This window comes from Austrofundulus limnaeus, unplaced genomic scaffold, assembly GCF_001266775.1.
Source record: "Austrofundulus limnaeus strain Quisiro unplaced genomic scaffold, Austrofundulus_limnaeus-1.0 Scaffold126, whole genome shotgun sequence".
NCBI classification, from domain to species: domain Eukaryota; kingdom Metazoa; phylum Chordata; class Actinopteri; order Cyprinodontiformes; family Rivulidae; genus Austrofundulus; species Austrofundulus limnaeus.
The window spans coordinates 929,602-948,282 of NW_013952528.1; the positions used below are offsets into that span (position 1 = coordinate 929,602).

At 39.2% G+C, this 18,681-nt stretch overlaps 1 protein-coding gene across 2 annotated transcripts in view; it reads left to right on the plus strand.

Annotated features, from left to right (window-relative positions):
- Positions 1–18,681, plus strand: part of LOC106522296 (cadherin-20) — a 104,019-nt gene that overhangs the window by 67,297 nt on the left and 18,041 nt on the right. For both annotated transcript variants that reach the window (XM_014015262.1, XM_014015263.1), the window contains exons 2-4: positions 7,021–7,318; positions 12,346–12,640; positions 12,894–13,013. In XM_014015262.1, coding sequence (XP_013870716.1) covers positions 7,100–7,318; positions 12,346–12,640; positions 12,894–13,013 — 634 coding nt within the window. In that variant the 5' untranslated portion in view covers positions 7,021–7,099. The remainder of the gene's footprint in view (positions 1–7,020; positions 7,319–12,345; positions 12,641–12,893; positions 13,014–18,681) is intronic.

The window sequence follows — 18,681 nt, forward strand, 5'->3', positions numbered from 1 at the left end:
ACACACACACACACACACACACACCAACACATGTTGTGAACTCAGATTCAACACACAAGCATCTCTGTGGCCAGAATCCACACTCCTTCAGTCTGACTCAGCCTTTGAAGGTTTGCCCTCTGAACCTCTGATCCAGATAAGAAACTGGGTCTTTGCTGCAGGCAGTGATGGTTTAGACCGTTACCTTTACACAGCCTGGCCATTTTAGGCACACACACACACACACACATGCAAATTTGTTCTTCTATCCTCATGGGGACTTTGCATTGACTTCCATTCATTTACCGGTCATTTCTACAGCTCAACCCTGACCCCTTACCCTAAAATCAYCCCAGTACCTGAGCCAAAACCTTMCCAAAAACTCAACTCACACCTTAGCCAAACCACTGACCCACTAACAATATTTTCCTCAATGGAGACCAGACTTTTGTCCCCAGTGCGTCCTCGCCAAGCTGTGAGTAATGGGAAAATGGTAAAAAATCATATCTTCACCATCAAAACGTACACACACAGCACACTGCGAGAAAGGAAGCAGAGTCCTGATTCCATTATATTCTAATATGTAAGTAAATATTAGTATTTAGAAATTTTTAAAAATCACTTTCTTGAGGAATGTGATTTTGTCACACTCAACATGACCTCCGCAGTTTAGTTTAGACTTTGAGAACTTTTCAATAATTCACCAATCAGATATTTAGTACTCAAAAAGTCCAGCCTGAAATTTTCCTTGACATRTACAACCGTGTTAAATCAATTGTGTTCAGCAAACTAGCCGTGACGTTTCGCSCTGCCAGGGCAGGGTGGAGCCCGTTTTCATGGATCCACCCAGTTTTTTAAAAGACCTTTTCTCTGCACTCTGGGGGGTCTCTTTTTAAAGCCGAGGTGAGTGGAAAGCAGACACGACAGCTATGAAATTAACACTTAAAAACACTGAACGTATTTCTTACACTGGGTCAAAATGTACTGGTGTGCCACACATGGAGCTTCACCTCGGCTTCACCTCGGTCAACAAATGCAAGTTTCAAGGAAAGAGAAGTTTGAAAAAGACGTATGGTTTTAAATCATGTTTTACATTTAAATCATTCTGTTTGGGTCTATATAAAGAGGAACTGCAATGCTTTTATTTAAAGATGTCGACAAGGGAAGACTTGTCCATCCAGCCATGTTGGAGCCCGAGTCTGACCGAGAGTGAGAGGGGAATGTAGAAAATCAAATTATAATTAGTAAGTCCAGACCTTATAATAATAGCAAATAATTAACAGTTTAAAAAACATCATAAAGAATGGAGAAAACTGAACGGGTTGAAAAATATGACCCAAACAGAATAAAGATATCAACGCAGCACAGGGAGAAACTAAATTCAACTTTCCTGCACTCCTAAAGACCCAAGTACACAAGAAAATGTATTTAAGGGCTAAAAAAGTGGATTTTGCATATGTCCTCTTTAAACAAAACAGATTGTTTGTAAAGAAACATTTTAAAAATACTCAAACACTTTTGTACAACAAGCACCCATAACACCAAATTTAGAAATTCTAGAAACAGAAACAATAAAGCTTCTAAATTTTGACATTCAAAACTGACAGATTAACTTTGGGTATAGTTRCATATGAAGATGTCCATAACATATAACTTATCATCTTTTGAATTTAACATATAACAAGCTAAAACTGTCGTAACTGAGAGTCAACCACAACATATACTCAAATCACAGCAGATCATCAGATTTGTGTGTAAAAGCACTCACCTTTGTTGTACACATTGTTTGTCTTTTGACAAAATGTCTTACAAACCTTTGAATTTTAATAAAACTGACAGGAAGTTGGAKTCAACCAAATTCAAGATGGCTGCCAAATATTCTTGACCACAGGAAAGACAAAAATGAATGTAGCTCAGTCAGATTTACAAATATCTGGTTCATATTTTTTGTTGTAGTAGCTGAAAGTCATTCATAACACGTGCTGGAGTCTGCATGAAATCATGGTGTCACATGAGTATTTGTACATTAAAGGGTTACGACATTCTGTTAACGTAAGATAATGGCAGTTTAAAACTCTAAAATAAAAAGTAGCACCAATATGTTATTATTCCTACATTTTTTTGCATTAATGTGACTTCTTTTGCATGACATTTTTTTGCAAAGGATGTTTATCAAGACAAAGAAAAGCAGATTTGCAACTGATTTCCTGGGAAATGAAAATGTATGAAGCAAAAATAAGTTGCAGGAAATGTTAGTTTTATGTATTTATTATTCATTTTTAAGAACATGTGACAGCATGGAATTTTATTTATTTAATTTACAGTTTTGTTACTATCTTTTGCCATCTATTTTTAATATAAATATGAATTAGAAGAAAAAAAAACACAAAGAAGTGGTTGTGTTTGAGTCTCYTCCTGTTTGCTGACAGAGAAACCATGAATTTTTTAGATAACATTCTCACATTTTGATACCCAACTGATCTTTGTGTACCCTCACAGCAGAYGTTTTTTGTTCTTACAAATAAAAGTTTTCTGTTCTGCTTCAAAGGAATGGAGCAGATTTTGGTGTTTTACTCGGCGACTCATTATCCTGAACAGGTGGGGTTGGTCTGATTTTGTCGAACCATGTTAGTTTCTTGCTGTTTGTTTCTTTTCTCTTTGTTTGACGGGAAAAACCTCACCTTTCTGTCTGGTGCAGCAGCAGTTTGATGTAGTCTGTTGTTGTCAGATCGCAGTTAATGGAGCAGCAGGTGGACTCGGAGTATGATGATACAACAATATGGCCCATCATTTTCTCACACCAGCTGCTCCCCTTGACAATCACCGTCTCCTTCGCTGTCACTCAAACTCTTCCTCCGTTTCGATAAACAGCTCCCCCTTTCAGGGATTTCTCGTGTTTCAAAACAAACGCAGAACAAATTGGATATCCCTGTGCCTTCGGTGCCATCTTTGACTYGGATAACAACTCTAAATTGTGTTATTTTTCTTCTGTATCGAAAAACACAGATTGTTTTCAGATAAGAGGATTGTTCGAGACTGGAGGAAAAATGCTTCTTAATCATATGTATATGATTCCTCCATCACCTCCTTCATCTTTGCATCCATTCGACCATCCATCAATAGCTTTTGAGCATTGCCAGCAGCTGTTTCTCCTTAAACAAGCRAGATACAATAAGATTAGCAGAAGAATGATGTGTGAAATGTTTCGTTAACACAATTATTTAGCATGTCACCTCATTAGGACTCAACAAAATGAYGCAAAACGACTTTGGGTGCAGGTTGTGACCTTTAGGGGAGGAGCTGAGCGTGGAGGTTTRTGCACAGGGAGCTAATTTTACTTCCTAATGGAGACCAGACGGCTTGAATGGACTGAAAAGAGGAGAGAGGCGACCAGGTCAAGTGTCAGTCATCCTGCTAAGCGGCCCTCGCTGAGTTTTCTTAACAAACACACAAACCCGCACCCACTCACACTCGGGGCCGGCTTCCAGTCGACAATGCTACCAAGCCTCCCTCCATTTGCTGCCTTTTGTGCCTCTTCAACAATGATTAACTGAGTTTGGTGATTCAGAGGGTCTGCAGAAGCACAAAGCGTTCTCCTTTACAAAACATAATGGAGTCGGTCTGTGAGTCCAACAGTCTGCCTTTCTTCCGTTGTGTTTTCTCTTTCTTTGTAGCGCCAAACCTTGCTTACAGCCGTTTCACTCCCCTGTTTCTGCTTTCTGACCGTAAATCTGCCTTTCTTTTCTCCTAAGACTCATTAATGCAAGAAGTAGAAGCTACCGTTCTTCTTATACATATTAACAAGATGCAGATAGATAGAAAGAGRCAGCATGTGTGCTCTGCCCTGCATGTGAAGCGGTATCGATCAGCTGAAATCAATAACTTAAAAAGCATCTCCTTCAAAAATTCCAGGAATTGACTCCACTAATCTTAAATATTCCTTTCATATGAAAAGGGGAAAACGCTTGTGGGGGTGTTTAGAACCGTGAAATTCAAGGCAGTGCCAYTGGGCTTTCGAAACCTGAGCTATGGAGGTGTGGAGGGGGGCTGATGTTACACTTGTAACGAGTGGTGTGCAGCACTGAAGGGAGCTTGTACAACATGGTGTGGGTAAAGTCGAGCAGGAGTGTTGACAGAAACACTACAATCTCAGAACATCACACCCCCGGGCCAATTACAGGAGGTGTGAAGGAGCTCACCTCTCTTCATGACAGGAAGAGGAGGAGGAAGGAAAGAAGTATGGTTTTGCCTGATTGTCCAGAGCCTTATAAAGGTTACGAAAGGTTGCTTTAATGTTTTGGAAGTTAAAGTGGCACCATGACATCAAAGTTTTGGAGGATTTGACAAAATGCAAAGTTGGCAACTAAGATGCATAATCCATAAAAAATAGTTCAAACATACATTTTTAAATTTTAAAACCAAAAATACTAAATAAAATCATAATAAATAAATACATTCTCTTTGCATCTTAGGTTATGTTATAACTATGTTTAGTGAAGTTATTACTGTATGATGAAAACTTTTCTTGAACCTGTTCGCCAATATTTTACTTGATCTGTACTGTCTGAAAGAAAGAGTTTAAACAAAGGACAGAAGGAGTYCTTTGTGGTATTGTGAGCTTTTTTGAGATCTGTGCAGTTCTTCTAATGATACAAAAGGGTAGACCTTGGTCTTCTGGGCAATGTTTATAACCCTCTACATCACTTTCCTCTGAGCCACTGTACAGCTGATGTACACTGTAAAAAATGAAATGTTGGATTTACTTAACCATGTTATGGTACCTGGTTCCACTTAACTGAGTTGAGTAAATTCAAAGCAGTATATCAGTTTTTTAGACAAAGAACATGAGTATGTTGCTTTGAATTTACTCAAGTCAGTTAAGTGGAACCAGGTAACATAACATGGTTAAGTAAATCCAACATTTCATTTTTAGAGTGTACCACATATGCAGTATAGGATGCTTTTTATGGAGCACTTAGGCGTCTTTTCCRTTAGCACCTCTACAGCATGGCTCAACTTGGCTCTCCACGGCTCCAAGGCTTTTCCTCTAGCAAGGATTCATGGAACCAGCCTCTTTTTCAGAACTTACTTCACTGTGGTTCCAAGTGTACTGTGCTCACCTGAAAGCATGACGTCAGAAGACAGTCGGTCACTGACTGGTTAGGGACTCACTGGTTGTGTCATAAAAACACTAAACATTTCCTCCACTGTTGTGTTGGGTATCTTTTCGGGGTCTTCTTCTACTATCTTTATTGGTGGCAAATAGCTTAATGTAGCATAACTACCACCAGCTGGTAAGGCGTGTGGCCTCAATTTTTGGACTCTGGGAACACCTAACTTTWCAATGAACTGACCCACTAGAGCTGTTACTGAAGTGTGATGGAAAACCACCCGAACCGTGCTGATCAGAGTTCAGCTGAGTCAAACCGTGCTGTAGAGGTTCTAGTTGAAAAGAGGCACAAGAAATCATCAGGATAGAAACAGGTTCTAGGTGATAGTATTTTTCCTGACCACCATGAGCAGCTCAGAGGTCCTCCTCATTGTGGTCACCTGAGTCTGTCACCCTGTTCACATGGTCACCTCCAATGGTAAAATATTTGCTTTGTTTGGAGTTTTTTTTTCATCTGTTACCAGCTCCTTGGTTCTTGAGGAATGAGGAATAAATTGTTGTGCTCTCCGAACTATACTGTCAGCTGCTCCACCGCATCCCCCACAGATTAGCCCCTCCACTGTGGACATCTATCTGCAAACTTGACAAAGGTGTTGCTGTGTTGAGCAGAAGTGCAATCATGTGTGTTAAGGGTATGGATCAGGAGGCTCAGCGCACAGCCCTGTGGGGAGCCGGCATTGAGGCTGAGGGCTAGAGATGTATGATGGCCCATACWAATGCTATGACAGTGACCAGACAGGAAACTGTTGCTCCACACGCAAGTGGAGTGTGGAAGCTCCAGATCTCTGTTTGTCCAGCAGCTTGTTTGTGTCGAACGTATCTCCCCTGCTGCTCCAGATGAGACAATGCAACAAGGAGAARCAGAACAAAGCTCAGAACAAAGCTAACCAAATGATCAACACCATCATTGTTGGTTTCCAGCATACACTCAATGCACAAATCACACTCCATTTATCCCCAAACCTCCATTATATAAACAGAAATCTACAAGAAACTTTGTTTAAAATCTTTAATTTGTGAAGCATTTATGGACTTTTTTTTATTTTTCACTAAAACATTAMATCTGAAGGACAAATGGAAATGCCTCAAAGAAGGTTGTTTTACTGAGTATTTGAGCTGGTATGAATAAGAACCTAAAAGTCTGTTCATTAACACAAATATTACTTAATATACAAAAGATGCGTATAGAAAATAAAGATGTTAAATAATGTATCTTATTAATTATATAGTTAGTGTTGCAGTGTCACCAAACATTCAGCGTGCTTTTTGTTTAAACAATTTATGAGACAAATGAAAGTTGAAAGGAAAATAAGACTCAAACTTGGTGTACACAAAAATATATATCTTGTGATTGTGTTCTATTGTTTCAGTAAATGCAGAATCAAAGAAGAAAACAAATGGGGGAAAGATTTGAGTTGCACAGGTGCATCTAGTTTGAACATATTTGAATGATCACTTTTTTGACTCAGCGCACTGAYTGGTTGTAAACAAACTGATACGTCACTGTTTGAAAACCTTTAATTATTAACATCAATAATTAAAATTTGTATTTTATTCAAACTTTCTAACAGAATCAATCTGCTCCTCCTTCCCAAACCGACATTATGACTTGTCATAATGATCTTTATGACCTTATGCTTGTGGGGGTTTTTTGCCTTTTTTTTTTTTGCTTTTCTCACCATTTTTGTAATTTTACACAGCTCAGTGTGATCCCTCTTATTCTTCCAGTGGCAGACACACTCAGACAGCCAAACTATACTGAAAAAGAATAAAAGCAACCAAATACACAGGTTTTCAACAGCATTAAACAGAAAAAACCATAAAACATACATTTGACACTCATCTGTCCTTTTCTTTTTCTTTTCTCCTAGAACACCGGCTGCATTCAGAAAGGCAAGAATCAGGAAATAACGACTGGTGAAGGAGGTGGAAGGATCTTTGTGCTTCACAATGGGGGTCCGACTGCATCCTCCAGCTATTGCGAACACCTTGCTCCTTCTGACCCTTAGCATTTTGACCCTTCTGCCTCATAGCCTCCTGGGTAAACCAACAGATGAGGAAAACACCAGAAGCTCAGCGCTGCTGCAGAGAGTGAAACGAGGCTGGGTGTGGAATCAGTTCTTTGTCCTGGAGGAATACACCGGGCTGGACCCACTTTATATCGGAAAGGTCGGTGTTGACTATGAGCAGGACTGTACGAACACGCAGACACATGGTATATACATGCGGACATGAAGGTAGCGCTTGAAGAAGTGCATTTTTCCAGCCTCTGGTAGAACAACTCTACGTSACCTTTTCACTTGTTGTTGCKGATGAGGAGGGAACCTCAGAGCAGGAGCTGCTAAGAAGTTCACCTCCAACTTTCAAACACTGCAGACTAGAAGATCTGTAAGAGGGCTCAGCAGCCTGCAGGTCTCTGTTAAATCTGAGAGGATGAATGTAGAAGAAAAGATCAAAGGAGGGCAAAGGACAGCTTCAGTGAATTAGAAAAAAAATACAGATTTAATCCCTGAATGCACTTATTTCAGTGGCCTGCAGTCCAAGAGAATATAAAACTTTGTACAATTTGTCATCTTTACTTTAATGGTCACGTTTTGTGATTTTGGATTTTTTTTTTTCTGGTGGTCAGAAATGCTAAATTTAATCCTGTAATTGTAAAAGTTGGAGATGCTTTTGTTAGCATTTCCTTTGTTTTAAAGGTAGCTAATTCCCTAAAGCTTTACTCAGAGTGTTTCAGTGGAAGAAGGCACTTCAGCAACACTTCTGATTTATTGGAAAAAGAATACAAGAGGTCTTCAAAGAAGCTCTTTGATTGTTCTGTCGTGATACGACCAGAAAGTCAATAAATGTAAACCCAGTCATCCTCAATAAAAGATTTAACACCACAGCTAAAAACAAATTAAATAATTATATAACATTTTTTTGGTTTATGTTACAATCACCTTTATGTGAACAATTTTTGAGAGACCTATATTAACTACAAAACAAAAAATTTAAAATTGCTCATAATAATTTCATTTAAACTGTTTTTGAGGTTTTTATTCTTTTAATTTTGTGAATTAATGTTAACCTAATGTCAAAATAGAACATTTGAATCTAAGGTTGTCATTTTCCAAAACTCGTATTATATATTGTTGCTTGTTCTTTTTTTTACAACAAAGTACAACACACCTATGAAAGGTTGTAAAGAGCATGAAGCATTGTTGTAAAGATGTGCTGAAGTAGGAGTGTAAGAAAAAGGTAAGAGGTTCTTAAAGAGACCATTATCAAGTCATTTAGACAGACTATGATGCAAAATCAAATTTATTTTAATATAAACACCATTTTCATAACAACTGAAGGCAACATAGTTACTTGATTGTGGTACAGAATTTAACTATGTGTCTGGAAAATCCATGACACTCCTCCTTTAAATATTTGTTTACTCAATCTATTATTCTCAACCATCTTTATCTTTTATCAATTAAAATTGATGGATTTCATCCAATAAATATGAAGCTTTTTTCTTCCAAACTTAAGGACATAAGCAAGTTCATTGGTCCAGAAAGCCACTCAGGGCAGAAAGGCCCTGTAGAACATAARCAAACATGAAAGAGATTATCTGTAGCCTGCCTTTTTATGAGTCTTTCTTCTGAGCTCAGCCTGTCTCTCTGTTGAGAAATTTAGTATTCCAAACCTTTGTGGTGTTGGAGGTTTGGGCTTTTGGACTGGAGATGGAGCAGGTAATTGATACCCTGTGTCAAGCTCCCTCTTTTCGAATGCCTTGGAGGTAAGAGGGGAGGGGGTTGTGTTGGAGAAGATGAAGAAAAAGCTCTGGCCTGAGATGCATCAGACACAAGTCAGAAATTCMCAACCGATCAAAAAAAATCTGTTTGAGAACGGCGGGTTTGCAGGATGGAGAGAACAGGTGGGCATAGAGTCCAAATAAGATAGGAAAAGCTGTATCATCTGCAGCTTGTGAATGCTGCTGAAACAATGAGGGCCTAACAACGAGTTGTAACGCTGCAGCATTTTTTGCAGTTCAACAACTCTGCCTGGGTCATTTCTTTCACAGGCCACAGATGATGAAAGGCCAAAGCAAGAATCTTGAAAGCAGTCTGTTTTCAGACGGAGTGCTGAGCTGTGTGCTCGCTGTTCATGCCTGTTGATTATATACAAGGCAGATACCAAAGGAGGCATTGAATTTCACTCAGTCAACTTGATGGCRGTAAGTACTCGTCATCATACAGAGAGGCCCTCTTGGTACAAAGTAAAGACTGATTGCGCATCAACAGGCTGGCATTTGCACTTAGAGGCCACAAAAGGCTTCTGATTGCACGGCTCAGTCCACAGCAACAAACAGGCTCCGAGCTGTGATTACGTGGACTTGCTGATACAGGTTTAGAGAACTATGACCACACACCACCCCTAAGGTCTGCAGGTAAYTTAACCTCAAGTCCACATGATGCCATGTACAATGCTGTCATTTACACAGTACATTTAGCATTTTTTTGTGGTAATAAATTAAAATCTTTAATAATAGTAAGTACTTTTTATTTGGTTTTATTGATTTGGGATGTCATGTTGATTCACTTTGACACAATCAGCAGTTAACTTCCAGAGTTTTTTTGTTTGTAAACAATCAAGAAAACCTGTAGTGAGAGAGATCGCACGCAAAACATTACTGCACAAAGGTCTTGAGTTCCCGCATTTCATGGCAACATCTTTGATTTTCTTTTCCGTCCCCTCTGTTGTACATTTGCTGCTGTGTTTAAGATCAGTTACTGTACCTGTTGTATCATGACCCAATTCCAGTCAAGCTGTCAGACACATGGCCTCATGTTCAACTCTTGAACACTTTGGTCTTCAGAGACATTCAGACTGCATGGTGACAGTTGGTATGATGCGTTTTGTGCTGAAGAATTGTATTTGGGTTTTCACTAAAGATGGTGCTGTGCAACTAGGATAAACACGTCTGCTTTCACATCTGTACAAAAGACATTGTTCCAGTAGTATGGTGGTTCATTCTCATGAAGTTTGCAAACCAAAGTATTTTTACTGTAGTCAAATTTACTGTAACGTCCACTCCTGAAAACAGTGCCCCCTTCATTTCTGGAGTGCTATGGTTCTATTTTCTATATATGGTCTTGGTTTAACACTTACCCGACCCCACCCCATTTTGCAGTCTGCAGCAAGGTGTATTTAGTTCTAGGACCAACCAGCTGCTTTTGTTCTCCTGAATAGCTAACACAGGACTTTACAGAAGTTCACAAACATGCACAGATTAGTGAAATCAATACTCTGTGTATGTTTTTGTTGAGGGAATGACGTTTTAACGTGATATGAATCACAAAAAAGTTGAATTTACATGGTATTGCCCCATTAATACACACACCTGTATGCTCCAGAGCAGTAAACTCCTAGTTTTATCATACTGATGATCATCAGTTAATATTTACTAATATTTAAAGAACAGTTTTGCAAGTTTTAGAAGCCTCTTCTTTAGAACTTTCTTCTCGTTCTTGTGTGGGTTTTCTTCGGGTACTATGGGTTTCCCCCAAAGAGATGTTCAATAGGTTGCCTTCAGGCCCAGGCCTCCCTCGAAAAAAAGATCTGCAATCTCAATGGGATTTACCTAGTTAAACAAACGGTAAAATAAAAATGTGTCGTTACTGTATATATTATTACCACTGACTGTCCTGGCATTATTTTAGCATTCATTAACTTTCTTAAAACAGATACATTTTCGAAGGTAGAGAAAATGTTTAGTTTAAAYAGTAATGTTGCAAATGTAGCAATAKTAACACTTTTCAAATGCACATTTGCTTTGGGTAAAATAGTGTTTGTTTGTTTCCTGCGAGCCAAATAAACTGTCACACTTGTAAAGACATTTCTCCATAGAGTATTGAGAACAGCTGAAAGCAGGATTTAGATCCAACATCATCTTTCATTTGAACCCAGTGCTGATGTTTAATTTTAAATATTTTTATTTGCCTGTAATGTTGTTGTGCTGATATACAGTAATTCTGCATTCCAAATAACAGCTGATCATTTTCTGTGTGATTCAGCTCATGTTCATCTCTGGGCTTTTTTCCTTCTTTCAGTGAGTGAAACGCATGTTTACTTGGACTGAGAGCATGAGGCTGATTTGGCCTCAAAAGTCATTTTGTTCTGTTATCTGTATGTTTAGGATGCTGTGCAGCAGCATTGTTCTAAAACTGGGAGATGTGACCTAATTAAACGTCTTAGAAAGCATGTCAGTCCAACATTTCTAGCTCCATACTCCTGTTCTTTTTTTTTTTTCTTTTTTTTTGACAATTTCATTTGTGGAGAAATACATGTACATCTTAGCCATTTGGGTACAGATTTGAACAAATGTAATGTTTCATAGTCTCAAGAAAAGTGTTGAACTCTTTAGATCAGAAGACAACTTCTATAAAGCTATTTTAAATTTGACTAGGTTGTAAATCTTACTTAGACTGGAATATCTGCAACTAAATTTAAACCACATTTAGACAGTTTTGTTCTTATAAATTTTTTCCAAGCATAGAAACAACTTTAAACAAACAGGCCAAATCTGGACGTGATGCATGAAAAGCAGGCGCATTGATAGAGATTACAAACAACTAAGCTTGATTCACATTCTGAACTTGTAAAAACTTTTATTTTGCTTGATTTTATTAGCCACTAAACAGRTGTTACATGTTGTTTAGGCAACTTATATAAGCAAAAGTGTTCAGTGTGGGATCGTTTTTAATTCTAAGCTCGATTGCTCAATTTATTATCATCAGTGTTGCTGTAATTGTAAGTATGAAACAAAACATAATTTCATTTAATGTGTCACAGAAACAGKCTGCGTGTTAATAACAAAATACTTCCAGGACATTCTAAAGCCATGGTGTCCAGTCATGGTCCGTGAGGATCACTATCTCACATCCTTTTGTTGTTTCTCTGGTCTTCAATGTTTTCAAGTTCTAAAGAAAGGAGTTAATTAAACATTCTTTAAAAAAGGTCAAATCAAGATTTCAACCTAACCTGGACCACAGACTGTTACCAGTCTGTTTTTATAGTAGAGATGGAAGTGAATATCCTTTTCTTGATCGTGACTAAATACAATCATCTTTCCAACATGCAGACCTAACTGTTGTGTTTCTGAACCATTTAGATGTCMTTTAAATGTCTTTTGAGACCAACAACTCCTTGCTTGGCTCTTACAGCTCCACTCTGACATGGACAAAGGCGATGGCTCCATTAAGTACATCCTGACGGGYGAGGGGGCAGGCAGTACCTTCACCATTGATGACAGCACTGGGGACATACATGCCATCCAAAGACTGGACCGGGAGGTCAAGGCACAATACGTCYTGCGTGCCCAGGCTCGCAACCGCTTGACGAACAGACCTCTGGAGCCTGAGTCCGAGTTCATCGTTAAGATTCAGGACATCAACGACAACGAGCCACAGTTTCTAGATGGTCCCTATCAGGCATCTGTGCCAGAAATGTCAAGAATTGGTGAGCAAARATAGAGAAATAATGTGCATGGGCAGAATAGAACAAATTTATTGTGCATTTATATTGGTATTTAACAAAATGCATTATAAAAGCTCATTTCCATCTCTTTCAGTCACTGCCTGTAAAGCTTCTTCCAAAGTTAATTATTCAGTTTAATTTCTTGCCAAATATGAAAAAAAGTCTACTTAAAATTATCACTTTACCCAACAGTTGGCACTGCCTGCCTCTCACCTTTGACTCTGTGTTTACCCAGGAACGTCTGTGATCCAGGTGACTGCTACAGATGCCGACGACCCGACATATGGCAACAGTGCTCGTGTGGTCTACAGCATCCTGGAGGGTCAGCCGTATTTCTCCGTGGACGCCAAAACTGGTACGGCTACACACACGTGCCACAAACGTCCCTGAAGGATGCTCAGGTTGTGGCCGCAACAACCAGAGGTTTAGTTCTTTACATGTAGAGTGGAGAGTTAAGAATTTCACACCACAATAAGCAGTTTGTGATGCCATGGGCCCCTTTCTGGCTCTAAACACTCAAGGTTACTACAAACTTCACAAGAAGTAAGACTTTTGTTCTCACTCAGGTGGCTGTGAGACATTTGTTTTTGCACGGACATTTTATACTCAAAAGAGAACTCTTGATAAGTTCTCTCACCGTCCTTCAACTGCAGCACATGTCACAAGCAAAAGCCTACAAAGCGACCACAAGGTTGGTGTAGATGGAGGAGTTGTTAACCAAAGAGAAGTGTTACCTTGCAAACCATCACTTCCAGTGGTGGACACCWGTCCGCTAATGCGCAAATCCGCTAATGGCAGGCCTAAATATTTTGTTTGTGCTTTAGCGGTCTTACTAATTTTTATAATTCATAAGTGGATTTGAGCTTTCTAAAATTAAAATACAGTACCACTAATACCTAATTATCTACCAGTCATCATTAACTTGAACAGCAGAAGGTATGGCTGTCAATGAATCACAACACACATGATCTATCCAACAGCTCCCCTCCCAGATAAGCACACTTATTAGAAAGGTACAGTATACATCTTTGCTGACTGTTGCTTTCGGTCAGGGTTCTCATTTCCCACAATGCTTTGTGTCTGCTTATGTTGCAGGAAGGCAATGTTTTGAACTCCCTTTCCCAGCAAAAACAGTTAACATTTGTAATCCATACTAAAATTTTGTATGTATTGATTTATTTTACTTTACAGTTGGAGCTCCCTTTAAAACAAATAGAGTTTAAATGCTGGAGCTCAATACTTGACGTAATTGGTCGAAGCAATCGGCCAACGGGGTTAGAAATGATTTAAAGATGTTATGCTGATGAAGACTGACATCTAGTGGTCAAATGGAGCAACTACATGGAAAACTTTAAAATCCACGCTTTTATTTTGAAATTTGCATACAGTTTCCTGTACTCCATGCTTTCATATCCCATCACAAATCAAATTTGTCATGTACCCAGAATGCATCGTTTCAGTTTACCAATAAACAGTTTTAAAATTACTTTATTGATGCTTCTTTAATGAAAAATCTACAACAAACAAAAGAAAAAGACAAAGAAGCAGCCRAACTAGCAATCCTCAAAAACTTTTAATTAATTCAACTAGTTTTCARTTAGTTTCTGCTAGTTTATCTATGGCATAAGTGTTTTTGAGGATGCAGACCTAAATATTTTCATAAGCGCTTTAGAAATTGCAGAGAYAATTTGTGGATTAGCWTTGCCCACCACTGATCATTTCTGACAGACAGTGCAGGAAAGTTTCCCTACGTTGCACAACCTAGATGTACTTTTTCCCGGACCGTACAAGAGATCCACCTGTGTCCGTACATAAACATGGTGCTATTTCCTTGCACCAGTTCTTTGATCATTTTTGTAAGGTTTATTTGACTATCTTTGYTAGTTTTACTGGAGCAGTTGTAAAAGTTGTATTATTTTTATCAGCTTCAGCCAGCTGAACCTCACACTTGATAAAACCTGATAATCACGCCCATGAAATTCTGACCAATCACGCAACATTTGGCACATACCCTGCAAGAAAAACATTCTGCGARGGGGTTTTGCATTAAATGGGTTCTTGGAGGTGGAGTGTAAACAAAAAAGATGTAATTTCTGCCATGCAACTGCAACAATGAAATCAAATATCTTGAAATTTTTCAAAGTGTAAATTGGCTATAAACCTATAGCAGCATAACTAAGACAACGCTAACTRTAGCATTTATCAAAAACAAAATTTAAGCCTGGTCTTAAAAGTAGACAAGGTCTCAGCTTCACAGACATAAATTGAAAGTTTGCTCCACAAAATACAGTAGAAGTCTGATAACTGAAACCTAAGCCTCTTATTCTACTTTTAGGAACTTTAGGAACCACAAGTGTGTTTGGGAARCACAATTATAGTCTTCCCATTAACTGTGTTATTTACAAATATAAACCTTTTCTACATACAGACAAGGTTTTGTTATTATCTTTTTGCACAAACTTTAATTTCTCWAAATTATTTCACAGTGTGACGAACTCTGGAAATCCCTCATTAATCCCACATCTGATCGAAATTCTAATGAGCGTTAACTGAGTTCTTTAATTTTAACCAGTTTAWGTACTCCAAATGAGTTAGTGCAGATATGAAATATGTTAGATGTGCTGGTAAAGACCACAAACCTTTTACAGGACTTACTAACCRCCTTTAGACAGCTTCTGTGAATCCCCCAGCTCTTTTCCAACAATGTAATTGCTCCAGTCTGGTTTTTAGCCGTCCACACTTTATGCCCCTGTGTATACCAACCAGCTCAAAGTGTGGGGAGCTCAGCGGGGTTCCTGTTGTTGCTACGAGACTACCGAACACTCTCTGAAATATGAAGCTCTTTTTGTTRTAACTTACAATAAACTAAAACTCCTGCCACTTGACAAAAAGACTTGCTAAGCTCAAAGTGTGACTTTTTTTCTGTTGATAACGAGGACAGGCTCGTAGTATGAGTTGGGCGGCTGCTTGGAAAAGCATCCTGTTTATAAATTAAATATAGCTTTCTTTGTGTTATTTTAAACCAACTCAGGCTTGGTTTGATTCTATCTTCAATCTTTTACAGCAATATAAATTCTGATCTGCAGGAAATTTATGTAAAATTAATAAGACTGTCTGTTACTGAGAGGCCTGTTCTCAGAAAATAAAACTTTTTTCTGTTTTTATTCATGATGCAACTTTTCTGTAATGTAATAGCCAATTTTAACAAAATTTAGATACTGACAGTATCAGCAAATCTTTGTGTGTTTTTGCTGCACCTAAAAACAAAGGATTTACCCCCGTGACCCTGAAAAAAGGAAGTGGGTATTGTTACGACCTGGCTCTAAGAGCCATAACATGTGTGGAAACACGGCGCTGTTTTACCAGTTTTAAGCCTAAAGAGGCATTTATTTAAATGTCTAGGAGTAAGTGAGTTGTCGACCGTCGCGTAGTGATGCTCCAGGACTTGGGAGTCACCAGCAGTTCCTCACCAATCTGTACCACTGAAAGTCTGTGGTTCAGTACCAGTTTCACCGGCTGGTAAAACAAATCTGTGGTCGGGTTGTCTTCGGCCACCGTCGTGCTCCGAACTCTCCGCCAGCATTGTTGAGTCAGCGTCTTGTCCAGGCGTCTCAGGATCACTCTCGACACACCAGCTCTCCAGTGTGGCACAACCACACCTCTCAGCTCCTCAGCCTGACACCACTGCACAGCTCCACACATCCGCCGCACAGCAAAACACTCAGGTAGCTCAAACGTCGTCCTCAGTACTGCATTCACTTTCTTTTCTCCTCCTGCGCCAGCTCGACTCTCCACATCATAGGTGCTGCTACAGTTAAGTGCCACCACGGTCAGGCGTGCTCCGGACCGCACGCTCTCCACAGGCACGCTCTTCCTCCACTCTCCAGGTGCGCTCTTAAGGGCCTAGGCCACACCCCCTTCAGGAAGACCTAGTGACAAGCACAATTATACAAACACACGGCAACTGTCTGCAATAATGACCAGCAGCAGCAGCAGGGCCGTCACAGTATAGATAATGGATGGATGAAAGGATTTGGTTGACTGTGAAGATGAATGAAACTTTTGAGCCACTTGATGGAAACAATTCTGATTCACATTTCTTCATTTTTTCCTTTTTTGCGAAATTGGAAAAAAATGCTCAAAATTCAAATTAAAATTGGATGGAAACACGGCTACAGACACCTTGCAAGTGAACCCCTTGGTTTGTAAACACTGAGTTTCAGCATCGTTTGTCTTCTCACTTCTGATTGTCCAAGYTTGGCTATTTTACAGTTGGTCAGTGAAAAATTAGCCTGGCGCTTGCCTTCCTACACAGCTCCACTCAATTCTAGTTTTGCTTCAACGCTCCGTCTGGGATTTCTCCCATAGAGATGGATTTCTTCGGGAGAATTTTCGTCCGGGCCAATCAGAGAACAGAACGTCGATTTTCTGCGCAGTGTCTGCTTGTAGTTTATTTTATCTGGGCCAATCAACAAGCAGAAGGCGGAGTTTTGAACGACGTTGATTTTCTGTGCAGTGTCTGCTAGTTATTTTAGCAATGACGGTGAAGGAAGTGAATGAAGCCAGTCTGTGTTGATAAGGCTTCCAAATTCATTTAAATTTGTCTGACAAAGCAGCAGCTCTCATTTACAGTCGTCTGGTTCAGCTCAGTAGTTATCTCTTCTCAGTAGGGTTGTTTACAGCATACGCAATTTCTGGTTAGCATCTTATCTTAGCCTCCTTCACAGCGACATTCGTCACGGCCAACCGATCCAATCATTTTAAACTTCAGCAGAGGCAACGCTTCCAGCAAGTATCGCTTCTCTATAGCCGAGAGTCCAGACCCTCAAACGAAGCAAAATGAAGGTCAAGGGTCTGGTTTTTACCAGGCTAGTGAAAAGGGGTACCTTTTTCAGGTAGAAAAGGTGTGTATCTATTCACAAAGTCCTTGGTCAGTGTTTAAGAGGCAGGGGCACTATTTAAGTAAGACAGAATCGCCCTCCCCAGTTGGAAGAGTTTAAAAATTAAAGGTAAAACTCTTCTTTGCTGTTTTTTGTTTTTTGGTTGGTTAAACCTCTCAGGCTACCTGTCTCCCAAATTATCAGTCAGGCTCTTTGATATGACATTAAGCTCAGATTTAAACTTTTATTGGTGGCAACTCCATATTAATGTTTTGGACTGTGTTCCAGGTGCAGAACAAAACGTCTGTTGACCTAAAGTCAGCAGCATGTTTCATGCCTGGTTATGGATTTTATTGATAATTAGAGGCTGTTTATAAAAAGCGTGCAAGGAATTCTAGACAAAAAGAAGAGCAAAGTAATGAATTCAGTCGAGTCATGAAGTGAAGGTCAGGTACATGCCATTGTTACTGTAAACATCTGCCTCGTGCATTTTCTCTAATAGAGGGTGTTTTTTCTTCAGTAGAAATCTGAACATTAATGCATACATTTAGTCTACAAAGAAAATACAAGCTATTATTTCTGTTTTTATGCTTTAAAATCTCTAAGTGAAAATAATTATGCTAAAAATGTAAAAAAAAAATAAAAAAATAAAAAAGCTAGTGAAACATTATCACCCGCTGCCATGAAACACAGGTAATCATGTTTGCGTGAGCTCAATTCTTGTTTCTCCTCCTCCTCTGAACCTGGAAAACAAAAGAACAACTGTAAGCAGAAATCTTCTGATTGATCTTCTGACAAGCCTGTCTCATCATCTACCTCCACTAACGCCTATCATTATTCCCCATCTGCACATGATCACAGTCTGTTACCAGCCCCTGCCTGAATAAATCTGATTGTAAATTTGATCTGTTGTCAGGTCTGAAGTTCTTTTCTGAAGCATTCTCGAACCTTGTGAAGCTAAACTGCATTCATTATGATGAGTACAATGTTAAGCCTTAGGAGGACTCAGGAAAAAAAATCAGGCACACGTTTATTTTTGTTTGTGTTTTTATATTTTATTTTGTGTGTGTGTGTGTGTGTGTGTGTGTGTGTGTGTGTGTGTGTGTGTGTGTGTGTGTGTGTGTGTGTGTGTGTGTGTGTGTG